The sequence below is a fragment of the Eucalyptus grandis genome, chromosome 6 (genome assembly GCF_016545825.1).
Source record: "Eucalyptus grandis isolate ANBG69807.140 chromosome 6, ASM1654582v1, whole genome shotgun sequence".
In the NCBI taxonomy this organism is placed as follows: domain Eukaryota; kingdom Viridiplantae; phylum Streptophyta; class Magnoliopsida; order Myrtales; family Myrtaceae; genus Eucalyptus; species Eucalyptus grandis.
The window spans coordinates 44,761,346-44,783,596 of NC_052617.1; the positions used below are offsets into that span (position 1 = coordinate 44,761,346).

At 40.5% G+C, this 22,251-nt stretch overlaps 2 protein-coding genes across 2 annotated transcripts; both read left to right on the top strand.

The window, feature by feature from the left end:
* Positions 1 to 7,612: 7,612 nt before the first annotated feature.
* On the top strand, positions 7,613 to 10,489 carry LOC104452095 (putative F-box/LRR-repeat protein At5g02930). The gene is made up of 4 exons (XM_039314602.1): positions 7,613 to 8,851; positions 9,207 to 9,466; positions 9,861 to 9,911; positions 10,375 to 10,489. Exons 1-4 carry the CDS (start codon positions 7,799 to 7,801, stop codon positions 10,487 to 10,489), a joined length of 1,479 nt encoding a protein of 492 aa, XP_039170536.1. The 5' UTR covers positions 7,613 to 7,798.
* Positions 10,490 to 15,334: 4,845 nt separating this feature from the next.
* On the top strand, positions 15,335 to 16,581 carry LOC104450184. Its single transcript, XM_010064630.3, has 2 exons — positions 15,335 to 15,859; positions 16,253 to 16,581. The coding sequence occupies exons 1-2, from the start codon at positions 15,403 to 15,405 to the stop codon at positions 16,303 to 16,305; spliced, it is 510 nt and encodes a 169-aa protein (XP_010062932.1). The 5' UTR covers positions 15,335 to 15,402; the 3' UTR covers positions 16,306 to 16,581.
* The last annotated feature ends 5,670 nt before the right edge of the window (positions 16,582 to 22,251 follow it).

Genomic DNA, 22,251 nt, shown 5'->3' on the forward strand with positions numbered 1-22,251 from the left:
AACGGACCGGCCGTTGGCCCCATGATTCACGTGTAAGTGTCTCGTTCCGAGCCGAAGGCGACGGCACATCACGGGCCGGCCGTCGAGGCACGTGCGGCCTGTCACCTCGCACGTGGGCGCCCCGTAAACGACACGGGACACCAACACGTGTGGCCCCCCACCCCACCTCGGGGATGTTGACTTTGACTGGCGCCCGAACACGTGAGCATATCTGCTCTGTCCCCCCTTGCCGGGCCCTCACCCCCCACAAGGCCCATTCAACCCACTAGGGGCCCAGAAACTCGTCATCCACATTTCCCCCCGTCCTTTTTTTATTTTTTTATTTTTTTTTCCTTTAAAAAAAAAAAAAATTTATTATGTAAACAGTTCGATATCGCAACGCCTTAAAGCACTCGACTAAATCTTGACGAGTCACGGCTCGACCGTCCCTCCCCTCCTCTTGCCAGCTCGGGCTCCTTTTCATGCTTCCTCAATCGATCCATGCCGAACCCGAGCCGACTTGGAGGCGGGGGCGTGCTTCTGGAACAGCACACCGCCCGTGTTCTAGCCTTCTAGGTCCTATCAATTCGATGTGCACGTACCGTCCGCAGCAGGCGCTAATATGGAGAAGTGGGGACGCCAGAACCGGGCGTGGCAGTGGACACAGAGCCGTGGTTCATGGGAATTTATTATAACGCGAAGGGGTCCAAAAACATTTGTGGAATGGAGAGATAAAAGTCAAATGAACCATTCAAATCTAGATAATGCCAACAGTCGTGCATAAAACAATGAACATGTCCTTGTTCCCACCCACACCGTGATGATGCAAGATTGATGTCTGCATTGCAACGGTTGACGTCTTCTCTTTTAAATCTGAGATTTTTTTATACTTACAATTTTCTTTTTCTTTTGATGGAACCCTACCGTGCTGCATGCCCCTTACTTTAGGCACGAAGAGAGTTGAATATTTAGCAGACCGCACCAATTATTTGGAGCACCATATCTTCCCGACGGGGCCTGTCCGAGAAGGTCGTAAGATCGTGCCCGGTGTGTAACCCTAACGTCAGGCACTGTTGGGCAAAGCTGTGGTCAATGATCACATAATCGGAACACGAGACCGTTTGTTTAAGTCGAAAAGGAAAGGATTAGTAAATTTATATGAATTTCGCTCGTATGGGAGCTGAGCGGAGACGGATTAAACAATGGGGGGGGTGAGGAGGAAAGAAGCAACCCGAACACCCCCACCACTGCTCGGCTGATGATGCAAACACCTCGAGATGTCTTCAATGCGCACTGACCACTTGGCCACCGGATAATCATTAAAACAATTTGGGTTTTATCAGATCGAAGATGCTGCCCCCCGCCCGGACATTCTTTTATATGCTGCCCCGAAAAGGCATGCTGGAAGGGATGATAACCTTCTTTTTCGTTTTTTTAATGATCTTCTCCTTCCTTCCTTGGTCCTCTCCAGTTAATATTATCGTTGGGAGGGCTGCTGCTTGCTGCTTGCTGCTTGCTGCTTGCTCTGCGGTTGCTTTCCGAAAAAGCGAGCCTCGACGATGATGATGATGATGCCATGAGTGATGCAACATTTGCAGGAGCGCGCCCGAGTGCAGCAAATAATTGTCGACCTTTCTCGGTTTTCTCCATGATTCATCGCGGCCGTTGAGCAGCATACGTCGATGTCTTCCGAACATCTGACATTGCTAGAATCCAAAGCCCTTTCAGATTAAAATAAAAACTAGCAAAGTAGTCGCCTGGGTCACGCAAGAGGTTACGTCTTCGAACCCGCAAGGCAGATACCCCCTTGCAAAAAAAAAATATGCCGATTCCGAAGATAAAGAAGAACCCAGAAGGAGGAAAGGGGCGTGCCATTAGAATATATTTTGCGAACCACGACCGAGTACCCACTCCTGATTTTCGGCGATTAGATTCCACACTCATCTCGCTTACGTTTTGAGGAGGGCAGAAAGAACACAGGCGTGGCCGCAGATTCCTTTACTTGATAGTGACAATGGGGGAACGTTTCATGCGGGCAGAGAGCTGCCAGGGAAAGTGCTTTCTTTTCTAATGATGTTGGAGCGTGGCTTCGAAAGTGATGGTTAATCAAACTTACGTTGTATATAGATGGTTGGTGTACGGTTCGCTTTCGGGAATCTTATTGTTCTTAATCTGGCGGGTGCAAATCACCCTGTTCGATATCAATTGGTCCCGACGAGCCAATGATGCACCAGACGGGTGTCAAGCCCGAAGTGATGATACATGAGTATGAGTCTAGGCAGGCTATCTCCTTCTTGGGCACCGAGCAATCGAGCTCGTTCCGTTTTATAAAGAAAATCTAATACATTTTAGTTCATGGGCAAGCGCTTTTAGGCCCATCATGCAACCTCGCTCTCTCAGCCCCATCCCTTATTCAGGTGTTTGAGAGCATAATTTTGCCAAACATGCAATCAATCTGGGGCCGTGTCCAATGCGAAGGCAGATCATTTGGGCATCTGCTGTCCTAGCTCAGTTATGCCCAAGTTTCTGTTCAAATATAGCAATTTGAAATCAGATCTGATTACTTAAGCATTATGTACAGGCTTCTGATGGATGACCAGCACTTGCAGTTATCAGGTTAAGCGCTTTAAATCGCTTGTTAATTGCCAAATGTGAATGAGTTTAAAGGCATTCACATCACGTCTGCTCAGGATTTGACCCGACTCCAAAAGACCAGACATGATCCCGGGCTACGATTCATGTTTTCAACACGATAGGTGGTCGACTGCAATGTGCAGGTCGATGTCATTGTGATATAGAAACCAGACAGTTCACCACCAGCACTGTGACAAATCATTATGTTTGTATTGGTAAAAATACCTTTGGAAAAAGAGACGATGCACTGGTGACGATTTGCAACGAGTGAGACAAAAAGACGCGATATAACTTTCTTCACGGTCGCCATTTGCACATGTCATTACCAGTTTGACGTCGAAATGTTGGTTCATAAAAGGGAACAGGTGATATGATACTATCTCCATTCCTCATACCATCTTCCCTGAAAATTTGTATATCTATGTTTGGCCATTCAAATTATACTATTGTATGGTTGAATAATCAAAGCCAAATGCCATTTAAAGGGTTTCTCATTCCAACCCAGCCTGTGGCTTTTTTACCCAAATAAGCAAGATTTACCTTTGCCAGCTTATTCCAAGAATATTTATGTCAGGACTAGCATGAGGCAATGTGAATCAGCATCCATGAAGTGTATAAAGGAGAATGAGCAGACTGACATATGCAAATTTTACGGCCTGGAAGTTTCTCAGATGAAAAAGAGTCATTTATTACTCACAGAGGGTCTTGCTTCAGAAAATGGACCATAGGTGCAAAGTAAAAACTAACTGATTAGGCATTCCTCCAGCCAGTCAGGAGAGCAATAGAGGTGATTTATAACATGGAACTGGTTGACAAATCTAATGAAACATGGAGAAAAATAGAGAGGACAAACAAGCTATGGCCATTAAAAGACGGACTTCTAGTTCACATAAGGCAAGTATGCTGCAGTAAGTGTCATGTACAGAGGAAATAGATCTTCAATCCAGCATCAACTTTGTTGTTTCCCTAAGCCTCCATTCGAATCCTCAATGTATCCTTAACCACAGATGGATATTTATTACCAAGCACGAGCATCACAGATCATTGTTGTTAGAGAATATGCTTTTGATCGCAACATGGCAAAGTTAATCCATGGAAAACCTAGCTTCACAATTCGTCAAAATTATTCTTATCTTGATTTCAACATCCTTTCCCATGAATGTTTTAAGGATCTGATTGACCAATTGGGACACCAAGCAAAGGCTAACCAGAAAACAGTATGATAGACGGTACACTGCTTCTTCTGCAGAAAGAATGTAATACACATAATAATGCACTGCTTCACACCCCATTAAAGTAATGATTATCTATATTCATCAGCAGTTTCTTGGCGATGCTAATGCTAATCAAAACAAATGGTCATCTTTTCATTAAAGCAACAAATAGTACTCAACTAAAGATAGTCTTTCATATTATTTACAAAGGATGTTCAGTCAATCATTAAGAAAGGAATGTACGATTAGCCTGCCAAAGTTGCATGCTCATAAGTCGAGAGTCAAAGACCTACTCAGTCTTGACCCATTTTGGCATTTATATGCTGCCTCTAAAGTTTCCTAACATCGCTTAATATTTATACCTAGTCATTCAATTGGTCAAAGAGTATCAACAATCACCTTCTTATGATTGGTTGGAGTCGAGTTAACATCATTAATGCTTACTTATACTATTTAGGAATGCAAATGAAAGAGTTCATGATTCAAACGATCTTGCAAAATTCCTATCCGAGCCAAATAGGGCTGTGTGACAACAAAATGTAAATTACAAACTAAGCCTTCTATTAGAATATCTAAAAAATAAACTACGTCTTCATTTAACAACTTAAACTTTTAGAATAGTTAACAGTGATCCCACAAATTCTCACATGGTATCAAAGCCCAAGTTACCAACTAGTTTGGACCTAATAGCCACACGAGTAAGAGTTACCGGTTGTTCCTGCTCCGACCCACGCTCGATGTGTGAAGGGAGATTGTTGAGGTTGGAAGGGGTTGGTGGTCGGTATGTAAATGTGAGAGAAAGCCTTACCCTTTAAGCTCACTTTTGGGATAAGACGACCTCCAACATGATATCAGAGCTAGAACTCTAGAGTTCGAAACTTTCCAAACCCCCTTAATACTAGCTAAAAAGACCAGAATAAGTGTGAAGTGGAGTATTAGAATATTTAATTAATAAACTACACTTTAATCTAACAGCTTAAATTTTTAGAACAGTTAATAGTGGTCCCACAAAATCTCATACCTTCAAATGGAGTCAAGCGGTCCATTTTAATCGTAGGAAATATGGATCCATCTCCTAGAATTATGATGCTAATGATGAATAGGTTGCATTCTGGTTGATGTGTACATATAAGTCCCCATAAAATGAGTAAATATGCTTTGCCATCCCTAACAAAATACTTGTAGACATCTGTCAATTACATCAGTTTCTTTGGTTCCTAATTCTTTAGATACCATGCAGGGAAAAATCCCCCATTAGTCAAGTCTGTTATAGCCAAAAAGAATCAACAGGCATCTTAACTATGTCCTTTCGTTCATGCTTTTCATAATGAGATCATATTGACTACATATCACAACTCACTAATTGAATAGAGGTCTTCTCTTGCGTGTTGGCATTCCAAGTTCATCAATTATGAGCCAGAATTCCCATCCTCATCTCTCGAGAAAATGTAGTACTGTCCACCTATCACATATTTCACACACCTCAATATGGTAATCACCCAGATGCAGGAAATAGGATATGCATAACTTAAATCACCAATCAAATTCAAAAAACTTACCCCTTTTATTGTTTTTCCCCAAAAAAGTGAGGTCTTCGCTCAATTCGAACAAACCATAAGGAAATGTTCCCAAATCTCCTCTTCCCATGGACAGCCTGCCTGCCTTTAATTGGACTCTAGCAGTAATTTACTCCATTTTGCAAAACCAGTCCATAGATGCCTACTAAACACCAAGAAAAAAACATTTTTTGGTAAGTGAAAAAAGTGGGGAGGGATGACCAATGTTGACTATACCTTAGGCCTTACCATAGGAGTTTCATACCCACCATAGAATATTTGATTAGGACCATAACAAATCAGTACCACCCGAGACCTTAACGTCAGAGATTGGCATAGCCCATTCAGAAAAGCCCAACCAGCGTGTTTGCTGTTCATAACTCTCTCCACATAAGGTAACAGCACCCAAAATCCGACAAATCCTCTTAGAACATTGAACACTCTTTAGTACTAACTGCAAGTAATGCTAAAATTCATAGACGTTGCATACACTCCGGGTTTTAAGAGAGTAGGCTATTAATGACATTGGACCAAACCATTCCACATGACGCGTGCATGTTGTGCAAATGCGTCACAACAGTGCAACATGCATGGCCATCTGTGGCCACACAAAAGCCAAACAGACTATTATCCCGGCTTTGCTGCCTTTTTTGTTTCTCAATCCTTTCATTTCCTTCCAAACATTGCAAGTTTCAGAGAGATCTATGGCTATCACTCAGAGATAAATCTCATATTAATTGAGGGGTACAAGAATCTCAAGGTTTGAAATGGAACTCAAAGCTATATTTAAAGTCTCTTCTATTTGATTTTCATATTTGAAGAAAAATGTCATTTTCATCACAGAAATAAAAATTCCTAAAACGGGTCTAGTTCTTCACAGTATTTGTGAGATTCTTTTGCAGGATTCAAGTTTCAGACCTCTAGCTCATTCATCCTAGAAATCCCAGGTAAATCTGATCAAATTCACGATTATATGCATGCATCCTCCTTAAAAGATAAAAGTATATTTTATGGTCTTGTTTGTAATTATTTTCTGCTCATGCAACTCACCTAGTTGAAAAATCTAGCTACGAAGTCATGTGATTGTTCAACAAGTATCTTTGCACTAATTCCCTCTATCCCAACAAAGCAGCCAATTTTCAGAAGTAGGGTTATGCCATGGTTCGAATTGATTTAGTTTGGTTCTTCTTTAGCAGTAATTTTCAGACCAAACTGAAAAATCCTCCTAAAACATAAATGATCAAAATTAAATCCACGATTTGGCATGTACGTAATAAAGACATCAAGACATCGTTTGGGCCTTATAATTCTTTTAAACAAGACCTCTGCATTCTTCGGGACCCATTTGTAAAAAAGGTCTCCAGGTCCAAATGTAATCAAAGTGTGGCCATTTAGACGTAGCTAGCAAAAAATTTTATGAGATGCCAACCAAGAATGTTATCTGTTGGACAAGCACAATTTCTGGGTACATGAACTGCGGTCAGCTTGATGAAGCCAGAGGGTTATTCAATACAAGTCCAGCCAAGGATATTGTCCTGTGGATGGCTATGGCCACCACAATAGTTTTAATTCTTATAAGGAATAGAACACTTTTAGCTTAAAAGTAAAGCAAGTGTATAAGACTACAAATTGACAATGTGAAAGTAGTTTCTATACAATAGCAATTCCTAAAATTTTCTCGTAAACAGAAGAAATGTTTGAGAAAAGATAATCTCATTGGTTTTGGTGGGCAAACCTGAACTCAACAGAAAATTCAAGTTGAACCCTTTTCATCCCAAACCAAAGAAAAGTTAATTAATTGAGTTCATTCTTTTCTTCTTCTTCTTTTTAAGTATCTTTAATTCTTTCTTTTCTGCACGCCCAGCTTAACATGTTTAGTACATCGAGCAAACCTCTTAAGTGTTTTAGAACATCTGTTATCCTTCCATGGGCAATTTGATTGAGATGGCTGCCATTCTGCAAACACGTAGATCTCATACTACAACCTCATATATTGGAACACAGAACTAGGGTCCAGTCAGTGGCCAATCCAGAAACTAACAAACTAACTCTAATAGTATCATATAAGAGAGGCTAATAAACATATATATGCTGATTATTATTACAGTCCTGACTCATGAAAATTGTAATCAAACATTAGATATATGACTATTAAACTCTATTCCAAATATATAACCTTTAAAATTCACAGAAATGTGAAAAGACAAAGGCCAACTAATGTCTAGGCAGCAGAGGAATGCTCTATTAGGAGCTGATATGTTCCTTCCTAATTTGGGAAAAAAGCAAGAAAAGCTCTTCACAGCCTTCAAGAAACCTATAAGCTTGAAAAGATTTCACTAGTTACTTTAACGTCTTCCAGATCTGACATCCAAGAGTAGTTTTGTTTGGTGTGGTTTACAGCAACAGCAGCTAATTATGGACAGAAGTATCAGCAGACAAAGAACAAGAGCTCATACATCTGAAGCCACCGACTACATAAGCCGACTACCAGATGTAATTCTAGTCTATATACTTTCATTCCTCCCTCTGAAAGACTGCATCAAAATAAGTGCCCTATCCAAAAGATGGAAGTACCTTTGGACAAAGACTTCTCGACTAAATATAAACGAAATAGAGATCATTGCTAAGCTAGTGAGAAGCAATTTCTACTGCACCATCTGTGAGGACATTTGGACTTCTTCTACTACTTGTTGCCAGAAGCATTTGCTTAAGGTAGCAAGGAGCATGTTTGCAGATGTTGTAGACCGAACTCTCCTACTACACTCAGGCTGCACCCTGGACAAATTCCAATTGTCTTTCCTTTATGATGTCTATGATGGATTGACAGAAAAGGTTGATATCTGGGTTAGGTATGCTTGGGCATCCAACATCAAAGATATGGAGTTGAGCTTCTTTAATCCAGGTCTGTTGGAATACTTCGATGAGAGGGTACCTGTTCGCGTAGGTGTCGACCTTAATTTACTATATGAACTGCCTCATAACTGTTTGGTATCAAAGATTCTAAGCAGTTTGAACATGAACTGCTGCAAGCTAAGAGCATCTGCTTTAAAAGTTTTTCCTTCTCTTCGAAGGATATTCCTAAAGCAGGTTGTCATCCTTGATTCTTCAGTTAGAGTTCTGGCATCAAAATTTCCTCTTCTAGAAGATCTGAGCCTGGAAAATTGTGTCATCTCCATACAATTTTTTGTATGTGATGAAGACTTGATGATTAAAAGACTTTATGTGACCAACTGCAAGCCCAATGAGATCCCCACCTTCGAGATTAACATATCAACTCCGCGCCTAGTACTACTGGTGTTACATGGAGTCTATGTCAAATTGACTTCTATGAGGAAAGTGACACAACTGGTTGACGTTACAATCGACATCAGATGTTTGCTTGTCAGCAAAGAACAAGCAGGTCTTACTTCATTGCTGAGTGGATTACGCCACTCCCAGAATCTGACATTAACATCATGGTGCATTCAGGTAGCTTTTCTCTATTCCTCTTGCTTGCAAATTTTGAGCCAAATACACTCATTGTCACATATCAGTCTGTGGTCATCAGGCTCTGCCTGCAGATGAAAATCTGACAGATCAAGCGAGATTCCGACTTCAAGAGGTGGTGCAACTAACTTTAGCGCTGTGCTTAGTAAAGCATGATCTTCCGAGGGTGGCCTGCCTCCTAAGGAGCTGTCCAAATCTGAAATAGCTGACTCTAACATTGCAAGGAAATGCTAGGGCATATAACATGGTATCAGAAAAAAGAATCTTACAAGGAAATATTATGATATTTTCTGCTCTATCAGGAGCATCTAACATGTGATCTTACTGTTTTCTTTAGGGTAATTTCTTCCGTAATGGTGGTCCAGACATTTCAGACTGTGATCCAGAGCACTACTTTCAATCTGAATGTTTGCCATTCCCTTGTCTGGAAAACAGTCTCGAGAAAATTACAGTTAATGGGTTTGCTGGAAGAAAGAATGAGATGAACGTTGTCCGTTTTCTGCTGAGAAACGCAAGAGTCTTGGAGGAAATTTCCATCTTTTATGAAGACGCAGAGGAGTATTATAGAGGAGCAATGGGACTGTGGAGGCAAAATGGGCAATTCCATCAAATATTTTGTGAGCTGCTAAGGTGTCAGAGGGTATCGGCTCGAGCTGAGGTGATATTTTCAAGCCCCCCAAGCGAATATGTTAATTATGAAGGGTCCTACTATCTGGTTCAGTAGTTATGTCTATGCTGTTCCTAAGTTCTCCCTTTCACATCGTGCTGAGGAAGGCATACGTTTTATATGGCAGATCTCTTATGTTTGGTACCAACTTGTTTGCAGTACTTATAAATAAATACCGCTCATGTGATTATGACGTCCAATTGTGACAAAATGACGTGTGGCCTTTTATCCATCTATTCTTGTTAGCTCTATTGAATATCCTCAGCTATTATCAGGAGTAAACCAAGCCTCTTGCAACCAAGGACCCAATTCATTTTGAGGTAGCTTGACTTCTGGCAAGTATTTAACATCCACCTTAGGCCAAACAAAAGATATGTACATGCTACATGCACACCTACTCAGTCAAGCAGTACAAATCTTGTTTTATTTTTACAGGGACGGAACACCTAGCAAACCATCTAATAAAAAAGCATACAAAAATCAACTTGACTGCCCCTGCAACATATTTTCAGCACCCCTGTGCCTTGTGTTTCTACATTCTGAACACCGTTACAATAGTTGAGAATGAGTAGTTCTAGTCTAGATGGAATCCATGAAGTGAATATGACATGACAGATTAAACAGAATCCCATAAAACCATATCACATTTAGAGTCCCACATATAGCCAATGCAATTCAAACATCAAAGACATGATTAACTATAACATTGCAAATTCAAGAATGCAGCACATACCAACAACATTAAGTGAGCAGGCTTCTTTGCCTTGGGTGCAAAAGAGTAAGAGGATCCAGCCTCACGTGATTGATGAGAAAGCGCTCCTGGTTTCCATATCAACAGAAAGCAGGTGTATTACAGAACAAGTAGCGAAAATCCAGCCCATGGTGGCGCCAGCGCCTCAAATAGAGATGTCCCATCCAGTAGAGAGATTGAAACTGGGCTCAGGTTGGAATGAGAGAGAAAGCTAAGAACCCTGTATAAAAAGCAAGAGAATAGAAAAAACGGATGGAAATTGTCAGGTTGGATCTCAAATTGGACCCAGTGTTAGATCTTCTATGGAACTAACCATACAGGCATCGATTTGTATTGTAATCTTGGAAACGTTTACAGCGTGTTCTGTGTTTTGGCTAAGAGTTTGTGCATAAGGAATTTGACATGTGAAGAAAACAACTCTCTCTCTCTCTCTCTCTCTCAAGCAAGTTTGAGATTGATTGACCAGAAAGAATTACTGAAACGGGAGCTATATTACTCAAACGGAAAATGAGCGCAACGATGCACAAATCAATGGAAGAAAAAGTTGCGAATTGATGCAGATAACCCCCATAGCAACATCCAGTTTAGCATCGTATATTGTCAATATTCTTGGAAATCTCGGCTAAAGTCTTGAACTTTTCGAGGTTATTTTGACCCACAAACGGTGTGAACGCGGCAAAAACCAAACTTTAACCGACTTCGATCCATAAAAACGCACTGAAAATAGATTCGCGGAGAAAAACGCCATCCGGGTACCTCTCGGGAGAAGTTTCGCAGTCTGGAGCGAAGTTTCTGAAAAGAAAGCGGAGGGGGCGACGATGGCGAAATGGCTTTTAGCTATTGCCGGTGGGGGGGGACCGCTTCACGGTTTTGCATTTTCTGGAACCCTGCTCCGCGACCGCAGATCGTCCCGGGACGATCCCTGCTTTTCTAGATGACTCTCGTGGGAACACGATTCTTTTGAGGCGTCCGATGATTCGAGCCAGCGGGGAAATGGTAAGGGAAATCGAAAGGCGAGAGGAATGCGTCCCGCCATGCTACGCGCGCTTTCTTTTTGCTTCGTCGCGGACCATTTCTCTACTACCACCAACGCCAACACACTCAAAACCGAATGTGATCTTCTTTTCATCGTGTTGTTGTCGTTGTCTGATAATTGCCACCACCTTCTCTTTTACTGCAGATTTTTTTATACATAAAAAAGTGTACGATCAACGATATTGAACAATCAATTGATGCATATGAACAAAAATCGGGTGTTGTACGGTCTTTTCTACTTTTGCGGGTACTAATAAATCTTAAAAATTCATAGATTACCCACTCTTGCACCCTATCGCCTCTCGGACAGCTGGGTATTTGAGCAAATTTCCATCGAGGAGCCTATTGAGACCTTCATCCTTGCTGTCTTCCTTTTGGGTCACGTCCAGACCAATTCGTGTCGATCTTCGTATCCTTCGGATAGACTATTGAAAGACCATGCGTATTACATTTGCAAATCCATAATATTTATCTCAATTAATACGGATTCTTGTGTATATCTAATTATCGTAAATTTAAGTTGTCGAGAATGCCGACGCGGGTCTAGTCATATAAAAATGAAATTAAAATCAATTTGCAAAAGGAAAATATATTGCCCTGCTGTACATGATCAACAAGTTTGTAACCCCACAGAGGCTTCATTGTCGCTAAACAGTACATCCACCGTGGAGAGAAGGGGGTGGTCCGGCGCTTGGTCGCGCGTGGCTCCTTAATGGGCCCATGCCTTGGGCCCAAGGAGACCGGCAACCTGCTTTACAGCCCAACCCAGGCCACCGCTCCCGGCGAAGCATCATTCGGCGAATTACCTGAAAATCCGGTAGAAAAAGTAAAACTCCGGGCCGAGCATGCTAAGCCACTCCGTGTACACAGATGAGAGCACCTCTCCTGCACCGTCGGATGAGGTGGGGTTGGCTTGGGCCCCACCTGATCTAGCGGTGAACGCCCGGGTGGTCTCCATATGTACGGAGCATGTGAGTGGCCTTCTTCCCCAGAGGAACCTAATGATCGTCGTCTATGGAAACGCTGGTCAAATGTCACTTCCCTGCACGGTGCACGTGAATCTTTTCGAGTGGCAAACGTGAGAATAAAATATATTCCATGTCCTTTTCTTTTCTTTTTGTCTATACGCTCAAAAGATTTTTTTATTTTTTTTTGGGTAATTTCCTCTCCTTCTCCTTTGAATCTCAGCATCCACGACTTTTCTTATTTTTTTAATTCCAATCTAATCACGATTATTTGGAGAGAAAATATAAAGAGATTCTTTTTATCCACAGCTTATGTGGTCACGCTAATAAAAGTAACGGGATAAAAAATTTCACCATTTCTTAAAATTAGATTGATCTCTTTATATGTGCGATACGTTATATTATGATTTTACAAATAGTTTAGTAAGAGTCTTACAATTTACTTAAACTCATTGTCATCTATTGTTGTGATCTTTTTTTTTTTTGGTGTAGCTTTAATTTATTTCCTTTTTCATATCTTTCGACCATGATATATGGTTGCTCTTGCTTCGAGCTTTTTTTTCCTTCGCTTTAGGTTAATTACTAAAGTGAGAAGGTCAAATGTGATTTACAAGTCAATTAACCTTTCTAGTACTCTTGACATAGAAGTCAAGGGAAAAAAATTATAAAACCACTATTAAATCTATAATATACATAGGCTAGTAAAAATAATACTTTAAACGTTCTGCATTTTGTGTCGATCTTCTTTTATAGAGAAATTGTGAAATACATCATGCCCAGTACGCGGGATTGAAAACTAGCTACTTTTTATAAATTGACTTTTTGCCGCTTCAACATCCACTTATGTTTCACTTTCATTCTAATCTTGTCAAATCTCCAATTCAATCTACTGTCAATAAAATGAATAAAAGAAAAAAATTCGACCCACCTCCACTCCTTCCCGACTTGTCTCCTAGTTCTAAATTTATCAAATCCCTTATCAAAAATTATCATTGACGTTTGGAAAGATCAAATGACTCATGGCCCCTAATCTAGAATTTTGAACCTCCCGTTTGAACATATTCCTAATTTTTTAGAACATAGAACACTCATTGCAACTCTGAAACTTACCCTATCACGGTTTTTATGGTATAACTAGGTTTCATCCATATTATTAATTGAAAAATTATAGTAAATTATCACATTTAATGACTACTACTCCGTGCTATTGTGCACTAACCACGATTTATATTTGGACATACAAAAAATATGAAATATTAATAAAGTAAAAATCTCTATTATAAACTAAAAGTTTCGCTAACCTAGATTTTATAATCTACCAATCGAAACATATAGCCCACATTTTAGAACATGAAATCTATTTTGTATACTCTGGAATCTAAAACCGGATAGATTTTTATTGGCCCGACATTTTGATTCCAAGTTCCACCCTGAGATCATGCTTATCCCTCGTCATTGTTGAGAGTGCATCGATGCAATTCAGTCTGTATACCATGTAAACTCCACGCGAAATACATTAAAATCAAAGTCTCATCTGACTTTTCGCTGGCGCATTGGAGATTCAATCTTTTTTTCTCCCCGTAACCAAGAACTGCGACGGTTTCTTCAAAAAGAAACCGCCCCGAATACGTTACACCCCACAAGGAGCTGCCGGTCCGTTGACCTTCCCCGCTCCCCGTTCTTCCAAGAACCACAATTCCGGTCGCTTCTCCTCTCGCCCGGATAAACCTCAAAGCCGACCAAAAAACCAACTCATCGCTCGCCACGCAGACGCAAAAACGACAGGCGTGCGGAATCGCGTATTTACCCCTCACCTACAGTTACGACAGTCTTCCCGGTTTCTCTCCGTCCCTTCGACAGCTAGAGACTCCGTAAATTCCAGCCGTTTCCATCACCTGATTTGGCCACCCTACCCTGCCGGTGGTAAACCCCGATTTAGAGCAGGCAAAGCGGGGCCATCCACGACGCAGATCCGGGCCCCAAATCGTGCGGGCACCGCCGCTAATTATTATACATGATGCCATGAACGAGGACCGGTTTGACCGCCATGAACGCGAGGCGCGCCCACCTCGTCGAAATCATTTAAAAAATGCGAAGCAAGCAAGGGAGCGACCCTTTGCTTGCGGGAGCCGAAAAGGCGAGCCCGCGGGGCATATATGGACGGACGAGCAGCGGCCGACCAGTCCCCTTCTTCCTTCGTCCTCTTCTAAATCAAAACCCATTAATAATGTGTCCGGAGCTCAGGATATTATATCGAGGAGGGACCCTTTTGGAATCTTTCCCCCCCGGGCAAATCCTTTCTTTTGTTCCCATTATATAAATTGTTTCTTTTTTTCCTCTTTTCATTTCCCTCCATCCGCATGGCCGACCTAATCGCGGAGCATTATTAATGACATTCCCCCGTCGGTGCGACCACGCAACTTCCTTCCATAGGTAACGAAAAGATAAGCGAAGATCGACGTAATGAATCTTCAACTACCGCCTTAATAAGGTCACGGAAGATTTTTTTTCCGTCCATATTTTACCCATTAAATTTGACCTTTTTCTTTTCGAGCAAGCAAGGAAATGGACATGGCATGCCATGCTTGTGGAGCTCATATAATTACACACGACCAAAAGGTGAATAATCCTGCTTCGGAAATTGGCGAATCCGCTACCGTTACGAAGATCTACCATGATCTTGTTCTTCTGTTCTGCGCGAGTGTGGTTCATGCTGGTGGCGCTCAATGATTGTTCAAAGGGCATAGTGATGCGGGGTGGACCGTGGAACGCACCCCCATGATGGGGACTCCATGCCAATCCCGCGAATCATGACATGAAGCTAAACACCAAACTCACGTTTCACCCCACCCCATAATAATCCCCCCACCAACATAACATCCCAATCCCACCACCTCCATCTAATGGAAGGGGCATTTAGGCGATTCCAAAACACGCAGCACAGAATCACTGGAAAACCCTAAATCAAAAGATCACCAAACAAGGGCTAAACCGTCATTTCAATCCCAACCAACTTATCTTTTTTTTTTCCTATTACATAGTCTTTCCAAATATCACTTTGCACTCTCTCGCCCTTAAACCCCTTCCAACCTCTCCTTCTTCTCCGATCTTCGCCATGCGTTTCTCGAACCCCCACCAGTCGGCGCTCCTCTCCCTATCGGCATGCATCGTCCTCGTCGTCCTCTCCTCCGTCTCCCCTCCGGCCCTCTCCCTCTCCTCCATCCACGACCTCCTCCGCTCCCGGGGCCTACCGGCCGGCCTCCTCCCCCGCGAGATCAAGTCCTACACCCTCTCCGACGACGGCCGGCTGGAGGTGCTCCTCGACGGGCCCTGCCTGACCAAGTTCGAGAACCGTGTCTTCTTTGACAGCGTCGTCAAGGCCAACCTCACCTACGGGAGCCTCATCGGGGTGGTGGGCCTGTCCCAGGAGGAGCTCTTCCTGTGGCTCCCCGTGAAGGACATCATCGTCGACGACCCCAGCTCCGGCCTCATTCTCTTCGACATTGGTGTCGCTCACAAGCAGCTCTCCCTCTCGCTCTTCGAGGATCCGCCCGACTGTAAGCCCCAGCAAGGTAAAGATCACGGCCACCCCCCATCACTTCTTGAATATCCTTTCTTTCTTTTTTTATCTCTTTTCTCATGTGCCTAAGTTTCATGTTCTCCTCTGTTCTGTGCTCTGTTTTTTTGTCCCTTCCCTGGGCTATGATCTGTCTCCAATGTCTTTCCAAAACGAAACCATTTCGATTCACTTTCCTTGAGGAAATCGCCGGCGGTACCACATTTTTAAGCAGTTTTATTGTACCTACAGTACATCAACACGAAGTTTTCCTTTTCACTTGTAAAATTTCTCTCGAGGAATGGATCCCGTGAGGGATGCGGACGTGCGTTACGGAATCTTTCCACCTGCTTCGTCATGGTTCGCTGAGGATCTTACTAGGCCGTTTTCTTTTGTTGTTTTTTCGCAGGTCTGCTGATGAGTCATGTGAGGAAGGAGAAAGGGTTCGAGGATCGGAGATAGAGAATGTCCAAGGCTGTTCCAACTTTTGTCCGCTCCTCCTCCTCCTCCTCCTCCTCCTCCTGTCTAATAATGAAGAATTTCCCCCGCATCATAATAGCAAATATAATATTAAATATATATATGTGAGTAAATGTCATTAGAATTTAGGTTGCCGGTAGCTTGGTCATAATTAGGGATTGTAATTAAAGATGTGAATTTGGAATCCAAGATTTAGCGATGAAGAGACTTTTCGAAAGAGAGCTTTTTCTTCTGATATATATTTTTTTTTTGGCTTTTGGTTTGCTTCGCTTCGTTCTGTTCTGGGTTCAATGCCCCTTTGCGCCTCTTAATCCCATTCGTGAAGGAAGAGATTAGCAAGAACCAAAGCAAAGCATCTCCATACCCTTATCTCTTTCGTTGCACATTTCGATTCTAATATATCTCTAGCTTCTCCTTTTTTTTCTTGAGGCGGAAGGGAAAAAAGGAAGTGGGGGTGGGTTGGAGGATTTCAACATGAAAATAATGGGAAAAAGGACCTCACTTCACGGGCCAAACCCTAAATTTATGCTGTCGAGCAGACCCCTTTCCCATGATCGAATTTATAAAATAAAATAAAATAAAAAATTTTGGTTGATACTGTTTCTTTGGACATTGAATAAAATTCAGGGGATAGCATCTTCATAGTCACTCCTCCCTCCGTAGGAGGGGGCAGCACTTTATGTCAACGCGGGAAATGTGGGCCTAAATGAGGCCCGAGTGGGCCCCTCCCTTCCCCTCTCGATCTCCCTCTCTTCTTGTGGAGAGAGATTGGCCCACGAGAGCATTCGTAGTGGTGGGGTTCGTACTTTCTCTCTCTCTCTCTCTATTCATGCGCTCGCCCTTTTGTTGTTTTCGCCTTTAATTATCATGGCTTGGCACTATCGTGGAACGGACTTTATGTTACGGTCGCAGCGCATATGGTGGTGGGTCTCCATTTTATTTCAATTTTTTACCCATTCGGCTTATGTCTAGGTTGGACCATAGTGGGTCCAATAATTTCCTCGGATCCACCCCTTAGGACATAGGGGTAAAAGATGAATTGCTCTTAGTAAAAGTGAAAGAAAAAAAAAAAAAAAGGCAGTTTTTCCTCAGTGGTCAGTACTCATTCGCGGGTTTCCGATTTCAACCTCGACCTCTTCGAGGGATGTGACCGGGGGAGTGGATCCCCACACGTCGTTTTCTGTGGCTTTGCTCGATCGTCCCGCGTCGAAGTGTTCGTGCTTTAGATGATTCTTCGAGGATTAAAGATTGGTGATTTTAAGGAGGAGTCCTAAAGCGTTAGGACTCGATTCGGTCCCTCGCCAATCCCGACATTGGATGGGTGTAGTCGGATTTCTAATGTTTCGGGCCGAGGAACGTGACATTGGGAACGACAAAAGGGGGTGGCCAGCTTAATCGGCCACTTTCGGCTTATCCCTCGATCATTAGCGGTCTTCGAGAATGATGGGGCATTTTCTTTTTCCCCCCGAGTCAAATTTATTAATCAACAAAACATTCGTTAGGGACAGTGGCTGGTGCCGTTCACATCAATGATGATCGATTGGTCACGAATTACGAAGTGCTAAATCAAGCATTCTTATGGAGGGGGCCCCTTATAAGAATGGAGAATTCTAAAGTCCCCTTTCGTAAGGATTGGATAGTGATATTTTGCCGGGGGGTTTTTGAATTTCGGTGGCAAAGCAAATGGAGGAAAAAGGAGAAGTGCTTTGTTATTTGAAGTTCAAGATTGGCGCTCGAGACTTGGCAAATTTAGAAAATCAAAATTTTGACGCTAAATTTTGCTCTTTTGGGAATGTTTTCATTTCTAGATAATTTAAGCTCCCGGAGATCAATTTTGTTTCTGACGGATTTATCTTTACTTGTTTTGATTTTCTGAAATAATTATGAAGGAACGTTCGAATGCATATAGGCCCGTGGCTTTTGCTAACGGTGGCTAAGGACCCTATTTGTTAGCTTATTAAATAATGTTTATTTCTATTATTTTGTTCTCGGGAGTAATTTTGGAACAAAATTGCGTTTGGTAAAATTTTTGTTCTTAAAACAAATTTGGAGTAGAATCAAATTAAAAAAAAATTGATTCTTGTTTCCGCAACAATTAGAATCAAACAATTATTTTCTCTTTTTCTTCTTCTCCATATGTTGCCAGGTCCAACGAGCTCATCGGTTGTCGCGAGCCTTGCCCGATCCACCCGCCACCGATGCAAGGTCACCGCCCAACCCCGCCAAGACTTAGCAAGCTTGCCCGAAAGGCTTGCCGACCCAAGACGAGATTTAACGAGGCCACTCGGTGGACGAGGGCGAGCCTAAGCTAGGTCGATCCCTAGTCATCCCAAGGCCGAACCGGCGACTTGAAGAAGAAGAATAAGAAGAGAAAGAAAGGAAAAAAAGAAAAAAAAGTAATAAAGTTATTTGATTAAAAAAAAAAAAATTTGGAGTATAAATTTTAAGCACGGTATTAAACACAATTATATTTTGGGAATTGAAATTTTGAACAATTACTAAAATGACTTAAAATACTTATAAATTATTATCGGGAACAGAATAAATAAAAAATCTGATTAGAAATTGTTTTTGAAAACATAAGCATTACCAAATGCGTCCTAACTAACCAAATTCAAATCTTATGTTTATAAGTCTACAACCATCGGTTCAAAATCAAACCAATATGTCTATTCGTGTCGTCCTTTTTCAGAGTTATGCTAACGATGGCCAATTAACCAAATTTGAAATCTTACATTTCCTTTATTTGGAGATATGAAAAGAATTATGTCATATAAGAATTTTTTTTGTGGTATTTACTATTACTGAAAGTGTATTCCTGAAACACCGTACTTACAGTTGAGGAGAATCAAACACTTTCTAAGGATGATGTCTGTTCACGGGCAGAACAGCGGATTCTTTATTTCTTGGTTTTTCTTCTTGGAATCAAATTCTCGAACGCAAAATTTTCACCCACAGATTGTGTCTTCTGGTCTTTGGCCTGAACTCTCTCCACTTCCCCAGAAACGCAAAGACGCAGGCGAAAAGCTACGTTGGCTTGTCCTTTGGTGCTTGCAGGCTTGTGAAATGTCATTTTCTCGCGTCAGTTTCTAAGTGTCACGTTCTAAGTTGAAAAATAGTATGAAAAAATTTACATTTAGAACATGCAAGGGGTTACGAATTTCAAATCGAGGGTTTGTCATGATTATGAACTCACAGAGGTTGCTTTTGTTTGTCGTAGCATACCGTAAGTTGCACGGGCGTGTTTATTTGGGTAAAGTTATATTTTGTGTTTTACCACAAATTATTTGTCATATGAAATAACCTTTCTTCGAAAAAAGTGATATTTTTTTGTTCTTGGGTCCATAACTTTTTAGTCAATCTTTTAAGTGGCATGATTTTTTAAAAAACAATGAATCTTACGTGAAATGTGGCGTTTTCTAAAGAGAGTTAGGTCCAAAGTAAAATAATGATCAAAGTGACAAGGCAAACTAGCCCTAAAATGATGCCACTGTCAAAGATGAATTAAGGAAGGATATGGTGGTGCAAAGAACAGCTAGAGGAGTAGCTGAGCACATAGGCAAAGCTGGCATGTCAACCACCAATCACGGCTTCAGATAAATCACCATGCTTTCATCTTATTAGTATTTAAATAATAAATTATGCATTTATTTAATAGTTAAATAAAAACTAAATATCATAATTGAATGTGCTGAGTTTGAATATTTTAAGGCCTTATTTGCCTTCTTAATCAAATTTTTATACTTAGTACTTGACAAATTTTCCTGCAAAATTCCACACATCTTCTACCCAAGCACGCGGGGCACGCTACGCGAATCTAAAGGTCGCCCACTTCAAATGGTAAAAGGGCGCAAAGCCAAAGGAAGCACATTATCTGTTTGATGAAACTTCCATATGGCAACGAACGTTAACTCAACTCTTTCAGTTTGGGTTCTTTTGGGTAAATTTTTGACCATTTGATCGTCAATTTGATTACAAATGGTTAAAATTTCATTCTTTTAATGACACTGCTTTTCCGGCGAGCCTCATTAGAGAATTGTACATTAAATAAATGCCATGTAGAATTTTCAGGCAACCGAAATTATCTATATCACTCGAGCAAACGTATATTTTGAAAATTATGGCACAAAAATAAGTGCCGTATAAATATTATGATATTATTAGTTTCCTTTTCCCATATTCCTCGTTTAATTAAAGTGACGTTAGAACTCTTAGTTGTCATACTATGTATTAATGTAAAAAATGAGACCTTGATAATAATTAAAAAATTCTTAATTATAATGTTACGTGATGCATGGAAATTTCTATATATAGTCAACGACTTTAGTATATCAGGAGAAACTAATAGATTACTCAAAAGAAATAGTTAAGGATGAGTTATGATATTTAAATTTTCAATAATTATTAATTTGCAACGTTACTCATTCAAGCTAGTTTTTTTTTTTTTTTTTTTTTTTTCGCAGTGTTAAGAGCAAGCACCCATTCTAGTTGCGAGTACATTAAGTAGAGCGGGCAAGAGAAGCATCCCTTGGAAGGAGTTGATCTCACAATTCAAGGGGGAAAATACCAAATAAGGGTATGAAATGTTCTCATTTTTTTAAATAAGGATATGAAGTAGACATTATTTCAAATAAGACATGAGGTGCCCTTATTTTCTTAAATAATAACCTGAAATGGTCATGGCTGTTTTAAATAACAGCCTAACCTTAGTGGATTGCCAGCCGGCAAAATATTATGTCGAATCAAGAATATTTTCATCCAAACACATTTATAATTTAATTTATAATTAAATTATATTTAAAATATAAACAAGATAAATGTTTTTTATTAGAAAAGAAAAAATACATGCAGGAGGGCCTTCCTGCATGTGTGTTTCTTTTTCTTAATTTTAATTTTTTTAGTTTATTTTTTTACAAAAAAAAAAAAAAAAAGGAAAAAATGAATAAAATTTAGAAGATAAAATTGCCCTTCGCCAAACAGTGAGTTCAAGCCTTTCTTTAAAATTGATATGCTTATTTTAAGCCTTTATTTGAAACAAAGCTCACTTTAGACTTTTATTTGAGAAAATGATAGTATTTTTGGCCTTTATTTGAAATACGGTACACTTTAAGCTTTTATTTGAAAAAATGAGGGTGCAAGAGCACTTCATACTCTCATTTGGAATTTTTCCTAAGTCAGAGTCATAGGAATCGTCATTAGAGACAACCTAAAAGCTTGTTATTAAATATTTATATAGATATTTTGAACCAAGAGGGGCGATGGAATTAAAAAAAATTGACCAACTCTATTGCCGATGTATATCTAGAACAAACCTGAATTGGTATTTTCTTGGTAAATTATTAAATAACGTAAAAATGAAGAAATACAAATAAAAAGATTTTAAAAAATCAATCAAAACATGACACGGCATGCCGAAGGAGATATGGTGTCTAACTCATGTTAAGTATTTTGGTAAGAGGCACGTCTCAATTATCTTATAGTAACTAAGCGACAACTGCTTCATTTAAATTTAGACACCCAAATCATGTTTGGTTTTCTTTCATTCCACATAACTCATCCAGAAAGTGCATGAGTGACCTGTTAAAAAATAAGTGATCAAAAGGTTAAAAGAATCGGTTAATACTATAAATAACCATAATCCGATACACCCGTGCCATGTTTGCTGAAGAATTACTTTTACATCATAAAAAAATATATCAAATTGGTACAGTCATGTTACATTTACTTAAAACTAATTTTATTGTTATAAAAAATCTAAAAATAGTGCACCCATGCAACATTTACCTTAAACTAGTACATTCATACCATATTTACCTTGAATTAGTTTTTAAATTAGTCACGGGTGTATATATGTAATGGTTTGAGATTTTTTGTAACACGAATAATAGTTTGAGGTAAATGCGATATATATGTACCGGTTTAAGGTAA

Coding starts and splice junctions, on each gene's coding strand:
- LOC104452095 (XM_039314602.1), top strand. CDS start 7,799: ATGGACAGAAGTATCAGCAGACAAAGAACAAGAGCTCATACATCTGAA. Junction 8,852..9,206: donor TAACATCATGGTGCATTCAG/GTAGCTTTTCTC, acceptor TGTTTTCTTTAG/GGTAATTTCTTCCGTAATGG. Junction 9,912..10,374: donor TTAGGCCAAACAAAAGATAT/GTACATGCTACA, acceptor CCATATCAACAG/AAAGCAGGTGTATTACAGAA.
- LOC104450184 (XM_010064630.3), top strand. CDS start 15,403: ATGCGTTTCTCGAACCCCCACCAGTCGGCGCTCCTCTCCCTATCGGCA. Junction 15,860..16,252: donor CGACTGTAAGCCCCAGCAAG/GTAAAGATCACG, acceptor GTTTTTTCGCAG/GTCTGCTGATGAGTCATGTG.